General features: G+C 44.0%; 1 protein-coding gene across 1 annotated transcript in view; it reads left to right on the forward strand.

The window, feature by feature from the left end:
- LOC120917195 (solute carrier family 13 member 1-like) overlaps window positions 1–22,549 on the forward strand; it is a 57,634-nt gene that overhangs the window by 4,069 nt on the left and 31,016 nt on the right. Inside the window, exons 2-4 of the mRNA XM_040328306.1 lie at window positions 10,740–10,868; window positions 13,149–13,285; window positions 18,529–18,704. Of these exons, the coding sequence (XP_040184240.1) occupies window positions 10,740–10,868; window positions 13,149–13,285; window positions 18,529–18,704 (442 nt within the window). The remainder of the gene's footprint in view (window positions 1–10,739; window positions 10,869–13,148; window positions 13,286–18,528; window positions 18,705–22,549) is intronic.

The raw sequence follows: 22,549 nt of genomic DNA on the forward strand, positions 1-22,549 counted from the left end.
TGCTTGGAATCTAGGAGCCAGAAAACGCGCCCCGTCCCGACGAGCTTGCGCGCAGAAGCGAACACATACGTGAGCAGCGACCGCATATGTAAACGGTGTTCAAACCACACATGTGAGGTATCGCCGCGATCGTTAGAGCGAGAGCAATAATTCTAGCCCTAGACCTCCTCTGTAACTCAAAACATGCAACCTATAGATTTTTTTAAACGTCGCCTATGGAGATTTTAAAGGGTAAAAGTTTGTCGCCATTCCACGAGCGGACGTAATTTTGAAGCGTGACATGTTGGGTATCAATTTACTCGGCGTAACATTATCTTTCATAATATAAAAAAAATGGGGATAAATTTACTGTTGTCTTATTTTTTAATTAAAAAAAGTGTAAACATTTTTTCCCAAAAAAAGTGCGCTTGTAAGACCGCTGCGCAAATACAGCGTGCCAGAAAGTATTGCAACGATCACCATTTTATTCTCTAGGGTGTTAGGATAAAAATATATATATATATATATATATATATATATATATATATATATATATATATATATATATATATATATATATATATATATATATATATATATATATATATATATATATATATATATATATATATATATAAAATGTTTGGGGGTTCTAATTAGAGGGAAGAATAAGGCAGTGAAAATAGTGAAAAATTACATTAGAATTGCTGTTTAACTTGTAATGCTTAACTTGTAATACCAACGGCCACCACCAGATGGCGCCAGCTTACACATCTGGTGGTAATTGGCCCCCCCCCCCTCCAAGCCAAGTCGCCAGGACCCTATTTCTAGTCGCCATGGCGACCGGGATTTGTCGAGCCCTGGTGCCGATCACACCTGAGGGCAGTGCTGCCGCCGGAAGCTCAGCAATCCAAAAAGTACACAAGCTTCTTTTCGGACGTTGTGCATTTTCACCCCATTTGACTTTATTAGCAACGCCTAAAAAAACAAGTTTTTCTGCCTAGTAACAAAATTTTCATTGGCTAAAAAAATAAAAATGTTCCAGCTTGAATATGCAAAAAAAAAAAAGTCTGTACAAAAATAGACCAAAGACTCGGGGGTGATGGAGGCCGGTACTTACCTTTCCTGATCTCCGCTCCATGGTTTTCTTGGTGTCACACGACCCGCTCTCATTTAATCCTATGGAGAATTGGACTGGGAGCTCTTCATAGGACTGGGAAGATTTTGACAAGTGAAGTCAGAAATTTTACAGGATCCGGGAAAGATGAGCATAAAGCTGGTCATACACTAGTGCAGTGGTTCTTAACCTTGTTGGAGGTACTGAACCCCACCAGTTTCATATGCGCATTCAGGTATATATTTATACATAGGTGCACAAAACAGTGGCTGCGTGTGATGAGCACAGTGGCGACAATTGATGACACAGAGGCTGCATGTGATGGCATAGTAAGGTTGATATATATATATATATATATATATATATATATATATATATATATATATATATATATATATATATATATATATAGCGCCCAGATTCTCAAAGGGCTTACGACGGCTCAACGCAATGTACACCGTCGTAAGTCCTAATCTGGGCCGGCGTATCAATGCGACTGATTCTTAGAATCAGTTACACATAGATAACCATTAGATCCGACAGGCGTAAGGCTCTTGCGCTGTCGGATCTTAAATGCAATTTTTCTTTTCGCCGCTAGGTGTCGCCTCCATCGTTTTCCCCGTCAAGTATGCAAAATACGTGAATTCCCGAACGTACGCGCGGTCGACGCAGTGAAGTTACGACGTTTACGTTAGATTTGCGCAGTGCAAAGTTGCCCCTGCTACATGAGGGGCAACCAATGTTAAGTATGGCCGTCGTTCCCGCGTCGAAATTTAAAAATGTACGTTGTTTGCGTAAGTCCGTGAATGGGGCTGGACGCCATTTACGTTTACGTCGAAACCAATGACGTCCTTGCGACGTCATTTAGCGCAATGCACGTCGGTAAATTTTAGGGACGGCGCATGCGCAGTACGTTTGGTGCGGGAACGCGCCTAATTTAAATGCTCTACGCCCCCTACCCGGCTCATTTGAATTAGGCGGGCTTGCGCCGGGGGATTTACGCTACGCCGCCGCAACTTTACAGGCAAGTTCTTTGAGAATAAAGCACTTGCCTGTAAAACTTGCGACGGTGTAACGTAAATGACATACGTTACGCCGCCGCAGTTTTACGCCCATCTACGAGAATCTGGGATATATATATGCCCTGTGTGACCTCCACTGAACCCCCGAGACTCGCTCACCGAACCCCTAGGGTTCGATCGAACCCAGGTTAAGAACCACTGCACTAGTGGATTTCCCAACGAACATCTAAAAAATTAATTTGAATGGGCTGCAAATCGCACTGGAACGCACAAAAAGTGCGCTGCACTAAATTACATGGCAATGTGGTACATTTTTTAATTGTTTTAGGTACCTCTGCGGTTTTTATTTTTTGCGCTATAAACAAAACAAATTTTGGGGGGGAACATTTTTTTTTTGCTATACAAGACATATCCAATACAAAAAACGAAAAAACAAAAACAAATTTCTTCTAAAAATTTGAGCCAATATTTATTCTGCCAAGTGTTTTTGGTAAAAAAAATCCCAATATGGCTCTGTTTCTACTATTGCAACCCAAAGTCGCGCTTTGCAATGCGATTGTTTTTTAATGCAATGTCAGGCAACCAGTGAAAACCATGTGAGAACACGTCGCACCAAAGTCAGAACAAAGTAGTGCAAGAACCTTTTTTGTAGTCGCTGCAACTTTAGTCGCAACAATTAGAACGGGGACCATTGAAATACATGAGTTTTGACTTGTAATGCGACTTCACATGTATAAAGTCGCACAACAACTAGCAGTAGTGGAAACGGAGGGTATATTGATTGGTTTGTGCGAAGTTCTAGCGTCTACAAACTATGGGATATTTTCTTTTTCTTTTTACTGGTAATGGGGGCTATTAGCGATTTATAGTGGGAATACGATATTGGTGGACATTCTGACAATAACTGACGCTTTTTTGAGGACCAGTGACACTAATATAGTGATTAGTGCTAAAAATATGCACTGTCACTGTACTGATGACACTGGCTGGGAAGGGGTTACCATCAGGGGTGATCAAAGGGTTAACTGTGTGCCTAGCCTGTGGTTGTGTACACTGTGTGCCTAGCCTGTGGTTGTGTACACTGTGTGCCTAGCCTGTGGTTGTTGTACACGGTGTGCCTAGCCTGTGGTTGTTGTACACGGTGTGAGTTGCTCTTACTAGGGGAAGAGATGGAATTTATTCCCTGCTTTGCAGAGACACAAACTCCATCCCTTCCCTCCTGACAGAATGGCGATCTGCCTTGTTTATATAGCAGATCTCAGTTCTGTCTCTCTGCCTGATGATCGGCGGGTGCTGGAGGACATTGATTACCCTGCACCCTCTGTCACCGCCGCCACGTGTGTTTGCCCCCTACTTGGAAGTATCGGATCACGTATATACAGTGCCTTGAAAAAGTATTCATACCCCTTTAAAAAATGTCACACTTTGTCATGTTACAACCAAAAACGTAAATGTATTTTATTGGGATTTTATGTGATAGACCAACACAAAGTGGCACATAATTGTGAAGTGGAGGGAAAATGATAAAAGGTTTTTAATTTTTTTTTTTTTACAAATAAATATGTTAAAAGTGTGGGGTACATTTGTATTCAGCCCCCTTTTAATCTGATACCCCTAACCAAAATCTATTGGAACCAATTGCCTTCAGAAGTCACCTAATTAGTTAAGAGTCCACCTGTGTGTAATTTAATCTCAGTATAAATACAGCTGTTCTGTGAAGCCCTCCAAGGTTTGTTAGAGAACCTTGGTGAACAAACGGGGCATCACGAAGGCCAAGGAACACACCAGACAGGTCAGGGATACAATTGTGGAGAAGTATAAAGCAGGGTTAGGTTATAAAAAATATCCCAAGCTTTGAACATCTCACGGAGCACTGTTCAATCCATTATCCGAAAATGGAAAGAGTATGGCACAACTACAAACTTACCAAGACATGGCCGTCCACCTAAACTGACAGGCCGGGCAAGGAGAGAATTAAACAGAGAAGCAACCAAGAGGCCCATGGTAACTCTGAAGGAGCTGCAGAGATCCACAGCTCAGGAGGGAGAATCTGTCCACAGGACAACTATTAGTCGTGCTCTCCACAAATCTGGCCTTTATGGAAGAGTGGCAAGAAGAAAGCCATTGTTGAAAGAAAGCCATAAAAGTCCCATTTGCAGTTTGTGAGAAGTCATGTGGGAGACACAACAAACACGTGGAAGAAGGTGCTCTGGTCAGATGAGACCAAAGTTTAACTTTTTGGCCTAAAAGCAAAACAATATGTGTGGCGGAAAACTAACACTGCACATCACCCAGAACACACCATCCCCACCGTGAAACATGGTGGTGGAAGCATCATGTTGTGGGGATGTTTTTTTTCAGCAGGGACAGGGAAGCTGGTCAGAGTTGATGGGAAGATGGATGGAGCCAAATACAGGGCAATCTTAGAAGAAAACCTGTAATGCCCCATACACACGGTCGGAATTTCCGACAAGAAAAGTCTGATGTGAGCTTTTGGTCGGAAATTCTGACCGTGTGTATGCACCATCAGACTTTTCCCGTCAGAAATTCCGCCCACAAAAATTTAGCTGGTTCTCAAATTTTCAGATGGAAAAAATTGCAATCGGATCGTCTGTTGCAATTCCGACGCGCAGAATTCCGACGCATGCTCGGAAACGGTTCAACGCATTCTCGGAAGCATTGAACTTCATTTTCTCGGCTCGTCGTAGTGTTGTACGTCACCGTGTTCTTGGCGGTCGAGAGTTCAGAGAACTTTTGTGTGACCGTGTGTATGCAAGCCAAACTTGAGCGGAAATCCAAATAAAAAACATCCAAGGTTTTTCCGACGGAAAATCCAATCGTGTGTACGGGGCATTAGAGTCTGAAAAAGACTTGAGACTGGGCGGAGGTTCACCTTCCAGCAGGACAATGACCCTAAACATACAGCCAGAGCTACAATGGAATGGTTTAGATCAAAGCATATTCATGTGTTAGAATGGCCCAGTCAAAGTCCAGACCTAAATCCAATTGAGAATCTGTGGCAAGACTTGAAAATTGCTGTTTACAGATGCTCCCTATCCAATCTGACCGAGCTTGAGCTGTTTTGCAAAGAAGAATGGGAAAAAAAAATCACTCTCTAGATGTGCAAAGCTGGTAGAGACATCCCCAAAAAGACTTGCAGCTGTAATTGCAGTGAAAGGGGGTTCTACAAAGTATTGAGGGGGGGGGGGGCTGAATACAAATGCACACCACACTTTTCATATATTTGTAAAACAATTGAAAACCATTTATTTTACTTTCACTTCACAATTATGCGACACTTTGTGTTGGTCTATCACATAAAATCCATTTAGGTTTTTGACAAAATGTGGGAGATTTTAAGGGGTATGAATACTTTGTTAAGGCACTGTATACCCGCCGGGATATTCAATTAGCGGACCTCCAGCTGTTGCAGAACTACAGGTCCCATGAGGCATAGCAAGACTCTGACAGCCACAAGCATGACACCTAGAGGCAGAGGCATGATGGGATTTGTAGTTTTGCAACATCTGGAGGTCCGCTAATTGCATATCCCAGGATCCGGTGCAATCTGCTGCAGAACTGATCTGTGTGTTCTGACAGCAGAGAAGTCCTCTCTTTCACAACACAATGGGTTTCTTCAGGGGGTGCCCTTAGGTTTCTTCAGGGGTTAGGTTTCTTCAGGGGTTCCCTTGGGTGTCTTCAGGGGTTAGGTTTCTTCAGGGGGTGCCCTTGGGTTTCTTCAGGGGGTGCCCTTGGGTTTCTTCAGGGGGTGCCCTTGGGTTTCTTCAGGGGGTGCCCTTGGGTTTCTTCAGGGGGTGCCCTTGGGTTTCTTCAGGGGGTGCCCTTGGGTTTCTTCAGGGGTGCCCTTGGGTTTCTTCAGGGGTGCCCTTGGGTTTCTTCAGGGGGTGCCCTTGGGTTTCTTCAGGGGGTGCCCTTGGGTTTCTTCAGGGGGTGCCCTTGGGTTTCTTCAGGGGGTGCCCTTGGGTTTCTTCAGGGGGTGCCCTTGGGTTTCTTCAGGGGGTGCCCTTGGGTTTCTTCAGGGGGTGCCCTTGGGTTTCTTCAGGGGGTGCCCTTGGGTTTCTTCAGGGGGTGCCCTTAGGTTTCTTCAGGGGTTCCCTTGGGTTTCTTCAGGGGTTAGGTTTCTTCAGGGGGTGCCCTTGGGTTTCTTCAGGGGGTGCCCTTGGATTTCTTCAGGGGTTAGGTTTCTTCAGGGGTGCCCTTGGGTTTCTTCAGGGGGTGCCCTTGGGTTTCTTCAGGGGGTGCCCTTGGGTTTCTTCAGGGGGTGCCCTTGGGTTTCTTCAGGGGGTGCCCTTGGGTTTCTTTTTCGAGCTGCTGTGTACAAGAGGCTTAAAAAGTTTTCCACACTTCCCAGATGACTTCTTTATTTTTGAAAATAGAATTGCAGAAGTTCAAATATGAATGAGGCCTAACTCTACAGCAGTAGGTGTAAAAGTGCAGAGAGTGCGGCCACGTGTCCGGAGAATGGAGATCTGATGCAATGTCCATGACAAATTTCATGGACGGCACGTACAGAGTGTAAGGAAACTCTATCTGTGGTAGAAGTCAGAGAGGCCTTCATAGGACACAATGCAGGGCCTGTTCTGAGTTTCTGGGCCTCCAGTGTATACACCTTCCTGAAATGCTGCCATTGATACTCGTTCTAGTAAAGACTTCTCAGAAAAGAAGTTCTAAAATTGGCAAGCGGAAAATCTTTAAACCGTGTAGAGTCATCCAGGAAGTCTGCAGGCTGGTGGTTACATAGTGATCAACACAGCTAAAGGCCACAGGCGTGAGGAGAAGAGCACTGTCGTGAGGCGACGTTTGGTTATAGTTCCTAATGAGAACATATAGTGCGTTTATTGTTCCTCTACATTTTAAAGTATTGTCGTATTTGACTTTTTTGTGACTTTGTTTCATTTTTATTTTGTATTTGCATGTACAAAGCTCAAAATATACAAAATAAAGGCTTAAAAAAACAACTGAAGGGCATTTAGTGTGCTAAAGCAGCCATTTATAAGAATTGCTGTGATTAATTATGTACACCGTCTATGTACTATTTATTTATTTATAATATATATATAATATTACACATATATAGACAGAAAACTGTTCATCCCTTTTAAATCTTTTAAAGCAGAACTTAGGCAAAACTTAATTTTTTCTCTTTTGAATAGAGCAAGGTGATTTCCCTCCACTTTCTACCCAAACAAGAATTGAGAGGAAATTCCTGCAAATTAAGAGAATTCCTTTGGGGACCCTCAGGTCACCAGAACTAATGTCCCCATTGGAAGATTTCCCCTCTGTTACTTTTCTGGAGACAACCCAAAATTTGGGATTTTCTTTTTACTTTCACTTTCAATGATCATGGTAAACAGGACAAATAGAGAGGGGGGGAATCTCCTTAACCCCTTCCATACAGGGCATTTTCACCCCCTTCCTGCCCAGACCAATTTTTAGTTTTCAGCGCTGTTGCACTTTGAATGACAATTGCGTGGTCATACAACACTGTACCCAAACTAAATCTTTGTTTTTTTTCCCCCCACAAATAGAGCTTTCGTTTGGTGGTATTTGATCATCTCTGCGTTTTTTTTTTTTTTTGCGCTATAAACAAAAGAAGAGCGACAATTTAAAAAAAAAAAACACTTTTTTTACTTTTTTATTTAATAAATATCACAATTTTTTTTAAAAAAAATTAAACGTTTTCCTCAGTTTAGGCCGATACGTATTCTTCTACATATTTTTGGTAAAAAAAATCGCAATAACGTATATTGATTGGTTTGCGCAAAAGTTATAGCGTCTACAAAATAGGTGATAGATTTATGGCATTTTTATTTTATTAATTTTTTTTACTAGTATTGGCGGCGATTTGGGATTTTTTACTGTGACCGTGACATTGCGACGAACACATCGGACACTTTTGACACGTTTTTGGGACCATTCACATTTATACAGCGATTAGTGCTATAAATATGCATTGATTACTGTGTAAATGTGACTGGCAGGGAAGGGGTTAACCACTAGGGGGCGTTGAAGGGGTTAATATGTTCCCTAAGGTGTGTTATAACTGTAGGGGGAAGGGGACTCTCAAGGGGAGGAGACCCATGTGTGTTCCTCTGTACTGGGAACACAGCATTGGTCTCCTCACCGCTGACAGGAGGTGGATCTGTGTGTTTACACAGATCCACACTCCTGCCGTGATTACCGACAATCGCAGGTGCCCGGCTGCCGCGGGCCCTAGATCGCCGGGAATACAGGACGTCATGTGACGTCCACCCGGATCGGCGAGGGGTTCCTGCCGCCGTCATTTCACAATGACGCGGTATGGAAGTGGTTAAAGTGGTTGTAAACCCCCAAAAAATAAATAAAAAAAACCTGCAAGACAAAGGCATAATGAGCTAGTATGACTAGCATACTAGCTCATTATGAATGACTTACCTTAGATCGAAGCCCCCAAAGCTGTCCTCGTCTCCCCCTCCGGCAAAAACATAACTCTGCTCATGCGCGCGGGAGACATCAAAACCGGCATAGATGGTTTTATGAATGGCTATTCTCAGTGCGCTTGCGCCGATGTCTAGTTCCTCCATCTCTTCTGCAAGTTCCTCCATCTCTTAAATATAATTTTCCCTGGCATACCTTGGTCTCGGAGTCAGGAGGAGGATGTAGTCCAAAACTAGGAATGCATGCCTTTGCCGCATTTAATAGCTGGATCCGCATGGATTTTTCTTTTGTACCCTGTGCAAAAGAGTCAGATGGAGGAGTACCGTCTCCGAGTTGCCAGAGCAAATCCTGTGGTTTGGTGTATGACCTCTAAAAACTTACGCCAAAAGGTTTGTAGAGCCGGACAGCGAAATCGGAACCGATTTAATCATACAGTTCGTAGTGTACATAAATTTGCAAAACACAATGGGATAAAGGAATATTCCAGAACTTTGTTTTAACACATGGTTACTGTGACATTGTGTGAATGCATCAATGCAGGGCTTGTTATCTCAGCTTGGATTCATTGAATGAAATTGCCAAAAATGTAAATATTACAGAATATACAGCCTCATGCTACATAACTAAGCTCCATTTCATGCTGAATAAACTAAATTATTAATGTATCTTTAGTAATTTTTTCTTGTGAAAAATAAATAAATTATCTTACATAGAAAACTATCTTTTAGATACATTTTTACTCCAAAAGCATTTTATTAAAATACATTTGATAAAAATCTAAACGATGCCAATCAGTGCCCACTGACTAGCAACATGGGCACTGGCTGAAATGATGCCCAGCAATGCCTTCAGTGCCACCCCTCAGTGTCAATCAGTGCCACCCAGTGTACATCAGTGCCACCTCTTATGCCGCGTACATACAGTCGTTTTTTGTGATGAAAAAAAATGACAGTTTTAAAAACGTAATTTAAAATGACCGTGTGTGGGGAAAACGTCGTTTTATGTCTTCTGGAAAAACATCGTCGTTTTTTGTGTCATAAAAAATGATCGTGTGTGGGCTAAAACGACGTTTAAAACAACGTTTTTAAACCTGTGCATGCTCAGAAGCAAGTAATGACGCGAGCTTGAATGGAACAGAGTGCCGCCGTACGTGCTGAACGTAACCGCGCTTTGCTAGAGCTTTTTGAAAAAACGATGGTGTGTAGGCAACGTCGTTTTTTAAAATGAAGTTTGAAAAACTTCGTTTTTTTTTTCATGAGAAAAAATTACGTTCTTTTTTTCATCACAAAAAACGACCGTGTGTACGCGGTATTAGTGCCCATCTATGCCCAGTGCCCATCTGTGCCACCCATAAGTACCCATCAGTGCCGCCTATGAATGCCCATCAGTGCAGCATACAAGTGCCGCCTATCGGTGCCCATGAGTGCCACCTCATCGGTGCCCATCAGTGCCGCCATATCAGTGCCCATAATTGAAGAAGAAAACTTACTTATTTACAAAAAAAATTAACAGAAAAAAATAAACTCATTTTTTCCCCCAAAATTTCGTTCTTTTTTTAGTTGTTGCACAACAAATAAAAATCGCAGAGGTGATCAAATACCACCAAAATAAAGCTCTATTTGTGGGAACAAAATTATAAAAATTTCATTTGGGTACAGTGTAGCATGACCGCGCAATGGTCATTCAAATTGCGTCAGCGCTGAAAGCTGAAACTTGGCCTGGGCAGGAAGGTGCGTAAGTGCCTGGTATGGAAGTGGTTAATGTATCTTTAGTCATTTTTTTTTCTTGTGAAAAAAATAAAAAAATGTATCTTACATAGAAAACTATCTTTAGATACATTTTTACTCCAAAAGCATTTTTAAAATACATTTGATAAAAATCTAAAACACCTGATTTAAATAAAAATCTGATAAAAAAAAAAAAAAGAAATCCTTGATTTTTTTTTTTTTTTTTTTTTTTATCCACCCTGGTACCGCACCTTGTATTTTATAATTCATTTTATTTTCTAAGCTATGTAGCCCAAGAAACATGGATGAATGATTGGAACTGCTAGACTTATTTGTTAGTAGTACACTAGTCGTATGTCATTAGGTTTCCAATAGAGATGGATGGGGGCAAAAAAAAAGTCCCCTGACTAAAAGTTCACAACTAATAACAATCTTTATAATTCTTCTGTTTTTCAGGAAGCAGCATGTGCTTATGTACTTCTGGTCACGGCCACATACTGGATCTCAGAGGCCATTCCTCTGGGTGCTGCGGCTCTGGTCCCGGCATTTATGTTCCCACTCTTCGGTATCATGAAGTCAAGTGAGGTTGGTATATTCATAGTATTTACTTTGCTTGTAATGACTTTCTGTGGAGCCCTTTATTTGTAAAGGAGACCTATCATTTCTCTTTTGAAATAACTTATTATATCCTGTACTAAAATATACAATTTTTTGTGACAGATTTTTTTTTGTAATTTAAATATATGGAATATTTAATATTTATTAGATGTACAGGGGCGGACTGACAACTCATGGGGCCCCCGGGCAATAGAAGATTATGGGGCCCCTGGGCTTACAGGTGGCCACCACGCCAGGAGGCATTGCAGAGGCAGGGCAGCTAAAATCTCAGGATTTTCACATCAAAAGCATCTTGGTTTAAGACATAGCAGGGACAGATGTAAAAAAAAACACAGATTTTTACATACTGTCCCTGGTTTTATTGAGCCTGGTAACCCTGATGGGGCCCCCTAGTGGCATGGGGCCCTCGGGCAGTGCCCGAAAGTCCCAATGGTCAGTCCGCCCCTGTAGATGTAGCAAGCGGGCAGATCTTTGTGCCAGACTTCATTGCCTTGCAAAATCTCTTTTAGGCTAGGTTCACACGGCTGCGAATTCAAAATCGCGGTAAAATCGCGATTTTACAGCTGCGTTTTTGCCACGATTTCGGCCGCGATTTAAGAGACATCTGTGCAGGGTTCAATGTGAACCGCGGCCCGAAATCGCAAAAAGTAGTACAGGAACTACTTTTTGAAATCGGTGCAGCGCCGCAGATGCGGCGTCGCACCGATTAGGACAGTGCCATTGCCGGCAAATGCCGCCGATTTGAGATGCGATTTGACATGTGAAATCGCATCTCAAATCGTACCAAATCGTATCCAGTGTGAACCTGGGCTGAGCCCTGGGTAACACTGGTGCGATTTGACATGTCAAATTGGCGGCATTTGCTGGCAATGGCACCGTCCTAATCGATGCGACGCCGCATCTGTAGCGCTACACCGATTTCAAAAAGTAGTTTCTGTACTACTTTTTGCGATTTCGGCCCACAATTTACATAGACATTTGTGCAGAAATCTGTAATCACGGCCGAAATCGGAACGGACAAGCGGGAGTGAAATCGTGCGAGCTCGGCTTCACTCCCAGTGTAAACCTCGGTTGAAAGGGAGATTTACTAAAGCTGTTGTACAGCGTCTGGTGCAGCTGCATAGCAACCAACCAGCTTCTAGGTTTTATTGTCAAAGCTATAGGCCTCTTTCACACAGAGCAAAATCCATCCAAGTGGATCCACTTTCTCAGCGTTGGATCTCTCTGCTGAGCAGGCGGGTGACGGGTCCATGTTCGCTCCGCAGTCCGTTTTTCCTTTACAACCCCTTTAATAATTATGTGGGCGGAACTCCAATTTAATGGCTACCAGAGTTCGACCAAGTGCGGTCAGCAATCCGTAAATTAACTGGCATTTACAAGACATTCTATGAATGGATAAGGGTAGAACACACACACACACACACACACACACACACACACACACACACACACATACACTGTGGCCCGGATTCACATAGGGCTGTTTTACGCTGCGCGGGCGTATCGTATTTACGCTACGCCGCCGCAACTTGGAGAGGCAAGTGCTGTATTCACAAAGCACTTGCATCCTAAGTTACGGCGGCGTAGCGTAAATGGGCCCGCGTAATTCAAAGTAGGCTGGTACGGGTGGTGTTGTATTTAAATGAGGCTTGACCCCCATCTAGATGCATGGCTGAACCAACGGCGCATGCGTGCGCATGCTCAGTATCACGTCGTATTTACGCCCAAAGATACGCCGGCTCAATGCCTGTGACGTGAACGTAACTTACGCACAGCTCTATACGCAAACAACGTAAAAAGATACGCTTGTTCCTAAGTCCATACTTTGCATGGGCTGCGCCACCTAGAGACCTACTTTATCTTTACGCCGACGTATGTTTTGCGTAAACGGCGTAACTAATTGCGACGGGCGTACGTACGTTTGTGAATCGGCATATCTTGCTCATTTACATATTCAACGCGGAAATCAAGGAAGCGCCACCTAGCGGCCAGCGTAATTATTGCACCCCAAGATACGACGGCGTACGAGACTTGCGCCGCTCGTATCTTGGCCGAATTTAAGCGTATCTGGTTTCCAGAATACGCTTAAATATACGACGGCGCAAATTCGGACTTACGACGGCGTATCTACAGATACGCCGTCGTAAGTCTCTGAGAATCCGGGCCTAGGTGTATGTATTCTATCTATCTTTAGGTTGTGTTTTATGATATGTTGGATGTACAACCATGTGTGTTATTTTATTACAGGTGGCATCAGAATACTTCAAGGACATCCATCTGCTTCTGTTTGGTGTCGTCTGTCTGGCCTCCTCCATCCAGAAGTGGAACCTGCACAAGCGGATAGCACTTTGGATGGTCCTGTCTGTGGGCAGCCAGCCTGGATGGTAAGATTTCTTGCTCTTGCTGTGCTCTGTACTTGTTCTGACATGTTGGTACCAAACCTACAATTAGTCTCTGCCCGCTGGGACTAGGTTTCTCTCAGTTCCTCACTACTATATGCTGTATAGTAATAGTATCTTTGATCTCTTGGGTCAGGAATATAGCTGGCAGTAGGGCAGTGTAGTAGTTTACCTCTAAAAATAGACATGAACTTGTAATGTATGTTGCATATTCTCAGGAGAACGCTTCTAAATGGTCTGCGCTCTGTAGGCCACACCAACCAGGCGAAACAAATGTTGGCGCTTCCCGACGTCCGCTTCTTTCCCTATAAAGATCGTCTATTAAGTCCCGGCGTAACTGGGCTGTAACACCCAGGGAGTAGGAAGATTTGCCCGATCACATGATTACTGTGATTGGCTGTCACAGTGGTCATGTGATCAGGGGCCGGTTCTTGCTGGCTCCCGATCATTACTAGAGGCTGGGAGCTGTTGTTGACAGCTCAGTCATTGTGCGGGGAACGCACACTCTCCGCACAGAAGCCTCTGCTGCCCATGGACACAAATGTGCGGCGTGTGGGTGTTCAAGCCCACTCTATTCATATATCATTACAGGGACACTAAGGGGCAGATTCTCGTAGATCGGCGTAAAAATGGGCGGGCGTAACGTATCTGATTTACGTTACGCCGCCGCAAGTTTTTCAGGCAAGTGCTTTATTCACAAAGCACTTGCGTGTAAAGTTGCGGCGGCGTAACGTAAATTACCCGGCGGAATTCAAATTCGGCTGGTAGGGGGCGTGTAGCATTTAAATGAAGCGCGTTCCCGCGCCGAACGAACTGCGCATGCGCCGTCCGTAAAATATCCCAGGGTGCATTGCTCCTAATGACGTCGCAAGGACGTCATTGGTTTCGACGTGAACGTAAATGGTGTCCAGCCCCATTCACGGACGACTTACGTAAATGACGTAACTTTTCAAATTTCGACGCGGGAACGACGGCCATACTTAACGTTGCCCCTCATATAGCAGGGGCAACTTTACGCCGGGAAAAGCCTAACGTAAACGTCGTAACTTTACTGCGTCGGCCGCGGGTACGTTCGGGAATTCGCGTATCTAGCTAATTTGCATACTCGACGGGGTAATCGACGGAAGCGCCACCTAGCGGGCCAAAAAAAAATTGCAGTTAAGATCCGACGGCGTAAGAGACGTATGCCTGTCGGATCTAATGGATATCTATGCGTAACTGATTCTAAGAATCAGTCGCATAGATACAACGGCCCAGATTAGGACTTACGACGGTGTACATGGTGCTGCGCCGTCGTAAGCCCTTTGAGAATCTGGGCCTAAAAGTGCTACTAAACTTCACTAAGACTAAAATAAATTTTAGGAACTTTACTTTTTTTTACCTAACTTACAAAGTTTGCAATAAAAAACGTTTCATGTTTGTTTGAAAAACAATATCTGGTTTCCCTTCATTTAAAGTGTATCTAAACCCAAAGCCAAAAATGAAAATATATTGTATCCTCCTAGTCCTTGGTGATGTGGCTGCATTCATTTTTCTTTTTTTCAAGCCTTTTTGTTTTATTTTCACCTATTAATTTTGAAAATAACCCACTTCCTGTGCCTGAGTGGCTATACCCACTCCACCACTGTATCACTGGAGAGAGCCTTGGTCGTCACTCTAAGCTGCTCTCCTCATATGGACCACAAGCATGCCTATATCTATTCATCTACATTACATGGGGCAGTTAGCGCCTCCTGTGCTGCGGGGGGGGGGGGGGGGCGGGGGACAGTAGGGCGCCTCCAGTGCTGCATGGGGGGGCAGTAGGGCGCCTCCTGTGTTGCATGGGGGGGGGGCAGTAGGGCGCCTCCTGTGCTGCATGGGGGGGGGGCAGTAGGGCGCCTCCTGTGCTGCGTGGGGGGGCAGTCGGGTGCCTCCTGTGCTGCGTGGGGGGGCAGTCGGGTGCCTCCTGTGCTGCGTGGGGGGGGGGGGCAGTCGGTGCCTCCTGTGCTGCGTGGGGGGGGCAGTCGGGTGCCTTCTGTGCTGCGTGGGGGGGCAGTCGGGCGCCTCCTGTGCTGCGTTGGGGGTAGAAGGGCGCCTCCTGTGCTGCGTAGGGGGGGGGCAGTCGGGCGCCTACTGTGCTGCGTGGGGGGGCAGTCGGGCACCTCCTGTGCTGCGTGGGGGGGGGGGGCAGTCGGGCGCCTACTGTGCTGCGTGGGGGGGCAGTCGGGTGCCTCCTGTGTTGCGTGGGGGGGGGCAGTCGAGCCCCTCCTGTGCTGCTTGGGGGCAGTCCGCCCTTTTTGTGCTGCGTGGAGGGCCATCAGGCGCGAGGGGGAGTCAGTGACTTCTGTGCTGCTTGGGGGGCTCTTAGGCGCTTCCTGTGCTGCATATTGCTTGATGCATATGGGGGATACACATATGTGTCAGCATTTTGAAAGGAGCTGCATGTTAAATATAATAGATTTTTCTATAGTACTATTGCACCATTGTACAGGGAGTGATAAACGGTTTTGTTCTTTTGATGATATAAGGCATTTAATGCTCTTTAGATAATACCCATTTCCCGAGAGAGCCAAAAATTAAAAGCTTTTAATTTCCCTGCAATCTGATTTAATGGCGGTCTACATTTATATTGCAAATGCTTCTGGGCAGTTCTACAGAGGGCATTACTCGGGTGTATTTACTGCTGGGGGGAAAAGTGATGGATATTACCAAGACGTCACTGGGCCTGGTGTCTCCTTTCACAGTGATGTCATGATCCAGATGTGGGCGATGTGACAGCTTGTTTCCTGCGTTTACAGAGAAACGTTTGCATACAAATAGTTGCTCAGTAACTGTCGGGAAATGCATCATCCTTGTGTGTGTGTGTGTGTGTGTGTAATTGATCTGCTTAGAAATACAGTATAGACTGTTCTGCTGCAATGAAGCTTGCAAGCCGAAGCAAGATAAAAAGCTGACTGTTCAAAGGAAAGCTGCTCCACTATTAACCCTCCATTCCAGAGTATCCCTGCATTCCACATTATCCCTCCAATCCACATTATCCCTCCAATCCACATTATCCCTGCATTCCACATTATCCCTGCATTCCACATTATCCCTCCAATCCACATTATCCCTGCATTCCACATTATCCCTGCATTCCACATTATCCCTGCATTCCACATTATCCCTGCATTCCACATTATCCCTGCATTCCACATTATCCCTCCAATCCACATTATCCCTGCATTCCACATTATCCCTGCATTCCACATTATCCCTGCATTCCACATTATCCCTGCATTCCACATTATCCCTGCATTCCACATTATCCCTGCATTCCACATTATCCCTCCAATCCACATTATCCCTGCATTCCACATTATCCCTGCATTCCACATTATCCCTGCATTCCACATTATCCCTGCATTCCACATTATCCCTGCATTCCACATTATCCCTGCATTCCACATTATCCCTGCATTCCACATTATCCCTCTATTCCACATTATCCCTCCATTCCACATTATCCCTCCCTGTACAGTTACAGTTGAGTTTCACAAATTTCTGGACTCATTCAAAGTATTCAAAGATTTATGTACTTTTTTCGCATTGCCTTATTCAGTACATAGCTTTGATTGTTACAGTTGAACTTCATTCAGCTCCTGGCATAAAAATGAATACCAAATCAAGTAGCTTAAAGGTGTTGTTAAACACTCCTGGTTTTTCACCTAATCATGCATTCTATGCCTTAAAGTGGATGTAAAGCCACTCTCATCCTTTCTAAACTCCTGCCATAGTGCTGATCTATAAGGATATAGATGTCTCCTGTATGTATCCTCACCTATCAAATGTCTCCCCTCTGTCTATTATAAGAACTGAAAAACTGCAGATTCTGTGGGTGGGTCTGTTGTCTGGAGCTCAGTGGGTGGAGTCGTGATGTCAGTAGACTCCCCGCCCTCCTCTACACTCCCCTTGCCAACATGCATTTTCTTCTGTGTATTCCTTACACTGAATTCTGCTATGATCACTAACATCCAGTCAAAATCCAGAAAAGTAACCACATGACTTCAGAAAAAAGTATGCCTGTCTCAGGCTAGTACATGAGATATGGAAATAACCTGTCACTCACAGCAAGGGGGCAGAACGGACTAAGGTTTTTCTCTGTAAGTCTGTTTTTATTTCACTGAACAATAAAAGAGGATTGCTCAGAGCTGGATTAACTCTGTGTGGCAAGACTGGGCACAGATGATAGGAAATATTATACTGTACATTGTGACATAAAAAAATAAAATTTTCGGGTTTACATCCACTTTAAACATATTTGGTAAGTTTTATTTAAAAGTAATCTTTAAGTAAATATAAATATTTTTTTATATATATATATATATATATATATATATATATATATATATATATATATATATATATATATATATATATATATATACACATACATACATACATACATACATACATACATACCGTATTTGCCGGCGTATAAGACGACCCCCTAATTTTCCAGGAAAAATGTTGGTTTTGGGATTTACTCGCCATATAAGACTACCCCCTTCCTACTAGTCTTTCTGGAAGCTGAGGGGTAGCCAGAACCGCTGACAGAAACAACCGCTGACAGAAACAGGCTTTTTTTAAATCTCACTGTGCCATTACATTACATTACATGCCCCCACTGTGCCACCACTTGGCCCCCACTGGCCCATCACTTGCCCCCACTGTGCCAACAGTGCCATCACTCACGTTTTGCTGATTCTGACTTCCAGGCCGGTGACGGTCTCCGTCTGCTGCGAGCGTCCATGATTTGAAAGCCGCGCCTTCTCCTCAGACTGTCCTGTGATAGGCGGAACACAAAGCGCCTCTGTTCTGTGTTCCGCCTATCACGGACGTTCTCTTGTCCGAGGATGAGAAGGCATCTGTGATAGGAAGAACACAGAACAGAGGGGCTGCTGGGAAGATTTGTGTTCCGCCTATCACAGGACAGTCTGAGGAGAAGGAGCGGCTTTTAAATCATCGACGCTCGCAGCAGACGGAGACTGTCACCGGAGTATAAGACGACCCCCGACTTTGGATGCATTTTTCTTGCATCCAAAAAGTCGTCTTATACGCCGGAAAATACGATATATGAGACATTCACCTTCAAAATGTATTTAACCGCATGGAAAATGTATTCTTTGTAGAGTGCCTTCTGTACATGTTCAGAACAAATGTTCATTATGTTTTTTTCATCCTGATCATTTTCTTTTTGTGTTTCTAAGGCTGTTACTAGGCTTCATGAGCTGCACGTCTCTCTTGTCCATGTGGTTAAGTAATACTTCTACAGCTGCCATGGTGATGCCCATCGTAGACGCCGTGCTGTACCAGCTGAACAGTGCTACATCGGAGGAGAGAGCATTAACAAACACTAAACCAAACCCAGCACCCAACACTGAAGGTATGGCACCTTTTGAAGGACAAAATGTCACCGGGGGGATAGCTTAGTGACCTATTGGTTAGCAGTTTAGTCATCTGCTAATAAAAGAGATTTGCATCTAGCCTGTAGGTATGTAGTAATCTCTGGGGCCACGCTGGAATTGTCTAGCATGCTAAATAGATTGAATAAAATAATATCAAAAACTATACACACACACGCTCGGAATTTCCGACAACAAATGTTCAATGGGAGCTTGTGTAAGCTCCAAAATGGAAGGATGAGGTAAGTGAAGGAGGACTGCACTAAGGTAAAGGAAGCTATTTAGGATTTTTTTTTTTTTTTTTACCTTTACAATCCCTTTAAGGAGAATCGCCTTTTAGATTTGTCCTGTTTACTGTTCTTATCCAAAGTGAACATGAAAGAAAATCCCACATTTTTGTGTTACTAGAACAGGAATAAAGGGGAAATCTTCCATTGGGAACAATCAAAGATTCTCTTACTTCGGAGAGATTTCTTATTTCCTGTTTGGGCAACAGGGCAGGAAGTGATGGGATATCTCCCCAGTGGGACACAGATGGCAAGGCTTTATTCCCTCGGGCGTACTCAAGTGTAACCCTTTGCAAGGGCCATGTTTGCCCACACAGGGCATCCCTTTGCAGGCAGTTGCATTCATGTCAGGTGTGACAAAGCACCTGCATGGATACAGCCACTGCTTTCCAATTTGACAGCAGGTGTGCAACTCCCAACACAGCATTTGGGACCAAGCTGTGTCTGTGCAGCTGCTGCATCACAACTGCCATGAATGGACTGCCTGCATAGGGATGCATGGAACAACTGTGCAACTCGGTGCAGGCAAACAGCCCTTCAACAGGCGTAAACTTAAAGTTCCAGGCGCTAAAGAAAATTGTTTTAAGTCAGCAGCTACAAATACTGTAGCTGCTGACTTTTATTAAAGTGGAGTTCCACCCATAAATATAACATTACATCAGTAGTTTTAAAAAAATGTCATTAGTCATTACGAATTTTTTTTTTTAGATGCCTTCAAAGTGTTGTTGCTAGGCAGAATACAGGGAGTGCAGAATTATTAGGCAAATGAGAATTTTGACCACATCATCCTCTGTATGCATGTTGTCGTACTCCAAGCTGTATAGGCTCGAAAGCCTAATACCAATTCAGCATATTAGGTGATGTGCATCTCTGTAATGAGAAGGGGTGTGGTCTAATGACATCAACATCCTATATCAGGTGTGCATAATTATTAGTCAACTTCCTTTCCTTTGGCAAAATGGGTCAAAAGAAGGACTTGACAGGCTCAGAAAAGTCAAAAATAGTGAGATATCTTGCAGAGGGATGCAGCACTCTTAAAATTGCAAAGCTTCTGAAGCGTGATCATCTAACGATCAAGCGTTTCATTCAAAATAGTCAACAGGGTCGCAAGAAGCGTGTGGAAAAACCAAGGCTCAAAATACCTGCCCATGAACTGAGAAAAGTCAAGCGTGCAGCTGCCAAGATGCCACTTGCCACCAGTTTGGCCATATTTCAGAGCTGCAACATCACTGGAGTGCCCAAAAGCACAAGGTGTGCAATACTCAGAGACATGGCCAAGGTAAGAAAGGCTGAAAGACGACCACTGAACAAGACACACAAGCTGAAACGTCAAGACTGGGCCAAGAAATATCTCAAGACTGATTTTTCTAAGGTTTTATGGACTGATGAAATGAGAGCGAGTCTTGATGGGCCAGATGGATGGGCCCGTGGCTGGATTGGTAAAGGGCAGAGAGCTCCAGTCCGACTCAGACGCCAGCAAGGTGGAGGTGGAGTACTAGTTTGGGCTGGTATCATCAAAGATGAGCTTGTGGGGCCTTTTCGGGTTGAGGATGGAGTCAAGCTCAACTCCCAGCCCTACTGCCAGTTTCTGGAAGACACCTTCTTCAAGCAGTGGTACAGGAAGAAGTCTGCATCCTTCAAGAAAAATATGATTTTCATGCAGGACAATGCTCCATCACACGCGTCCAAGTACTCCACTGGCAAGAAAGGGTATAAAAGAAGAAAAACTAATGACATGGCCTCCTTGTTCACCTGATCTGAACCCCATTGAGAACCTGTGGTCCATCATCAAATGTGAGATTTACAAGGAGGGAAAACAGTACACCTCTCTGAACAGTGTCTGGGAGGCTGTGGTTGCTGCTGCACGCAATGTTGATGGTGAACAGATCAAAACACTGACAGAATCCATGGATGGCAGGCCTTTGAGTGTCCGTGCAAAGAAAGGTGGCTATATTGGTCACTGATTTGTTTTTGTTTTGTTTTTGAATGTCAGAAATGTATATTTGTGAATGTTGAGATGTTATATTGGTTTCACTGGTAAAAATAAATTATTGAAATGGGTATATATTTTTTTTTTGTTAAGTTGCCTAATAATTATGCACAGTAATAGTCACCTGCGCACACAGATATCCCCCTAAAATAGCTAAAACTAAAAACAAACTAAAAACTACTTCCAAAAATATTCAGCTTTGATATTAATGAGTTTTTTGGGTTCATTGAGAACATGGTTGTTGTTGTTCAATAATAAAATTAATCCTCAAAAATACAACTTGCCTAATAATTCTGCACTCCCTGTAGTTAATTTTCCCACTTCCTGCACCTAGGTGCTTAAGCTTCCTAACCTACACCGCACAGACTCCTGGGAATGTAGTGGGTGTAACTTTTCAGGAGTCTGTGCACTCCCCAGTCTCGAAGAATCATGTGACTTAGATTTCAGATCAGGTTTCAGCACCTGTACTGTCCATTACACTGCTTGTGCAGCACTGAGCATGTGCGAGATCTGCAAGGCTGAAATCCAGGAAGTCATACAGTCTGGCTTCATGATGCTCACACTTAAGATGGCCCCAGTCAATTTATATTTTATAAAGTGTCTAAATGTTGTAACAACCTAACAAAACGGACCTTAGTTTACAGACTAACTTTACTAGAATACATTAAGCTTTTGTATTACAGGGGTATTTATATTTAAAAAGTGAAATTGTGGCCGTAACTCCGCTTTAAGGACACTTACCTGTCCAAATAGCCCGCGATGTAGAACCCCCCCCCCCCCCCCGAGGACAATCCCTCCATCGGATCGGGTGCCGGCGCCGCCATTCCAACTAATGGTAACCGCCAGTGGAGGCTTGCGGCTTCACTGCCGGTTTCCTACTCTGCATGCTTGAGTTGAGCGGTGCTTTTTGAATGGCCCCGTCTTCTGGGACACGAACAAAGGGTCCCAAAAGAAAATGGGGGTGCTCGCCACAGGAGAAGACATGACGATGTGGGCTGTGGCCCGGCTGGATCGAAAGTACACTCGGTACTGCCTAAAAGGTGGTAATGAAAAAAATAAAATCATTTTTAATATCCAAAAACGAGGCGTTGAGAGGTAGTCTTTTTGTTTAAGACCACCTCTCAAAAATGGGTGGAACTCCACTTTAAGAACGCCCATGTGAATAAGGCCTCACCCTAATGCCCTGTACACACGATCGGTTCATCCGATGAAAACGGTCTGATGGATTTTTCCATCAGATATCCGATGAAGCTGACTTTCATTAGTCTTGCCTACACACCATCCGTTAAAAAAACGATCTGGTCCAACGCGGTGACGAAAAACACTACGACGTGCTGAGAAAAATGAAGTTCAATGCTTCCGAGCATGCGTCGACTTGATTCTGCGCATGCATGAATTTTTAACCGATGGACGTGCCCACAGACGATCGTTTTTTTTTTCTATCGGTTTTTTAACCATCAGATATTTTTAAAACAAGTTCCTAGTTTTTTCCCCGACGGATAAAAAACCGATGGGACCCACACACGATCGGTTCGTCTGATGAAAACAG

The sequence above is a fragment of the Rana temporaria genome, chromosome 11, assembly GCF_905171775.1.
Source record: "Rana temporaria chromosome 11, aRanTem1.1, whole genome shotgun sequence".
In the NCBI taxonomy this organism is placed as follows: Eukaryota; Metazoa; Chordata; class Amphibia; order Anura; family Ranidae; genus Rana; species Rana temporaria.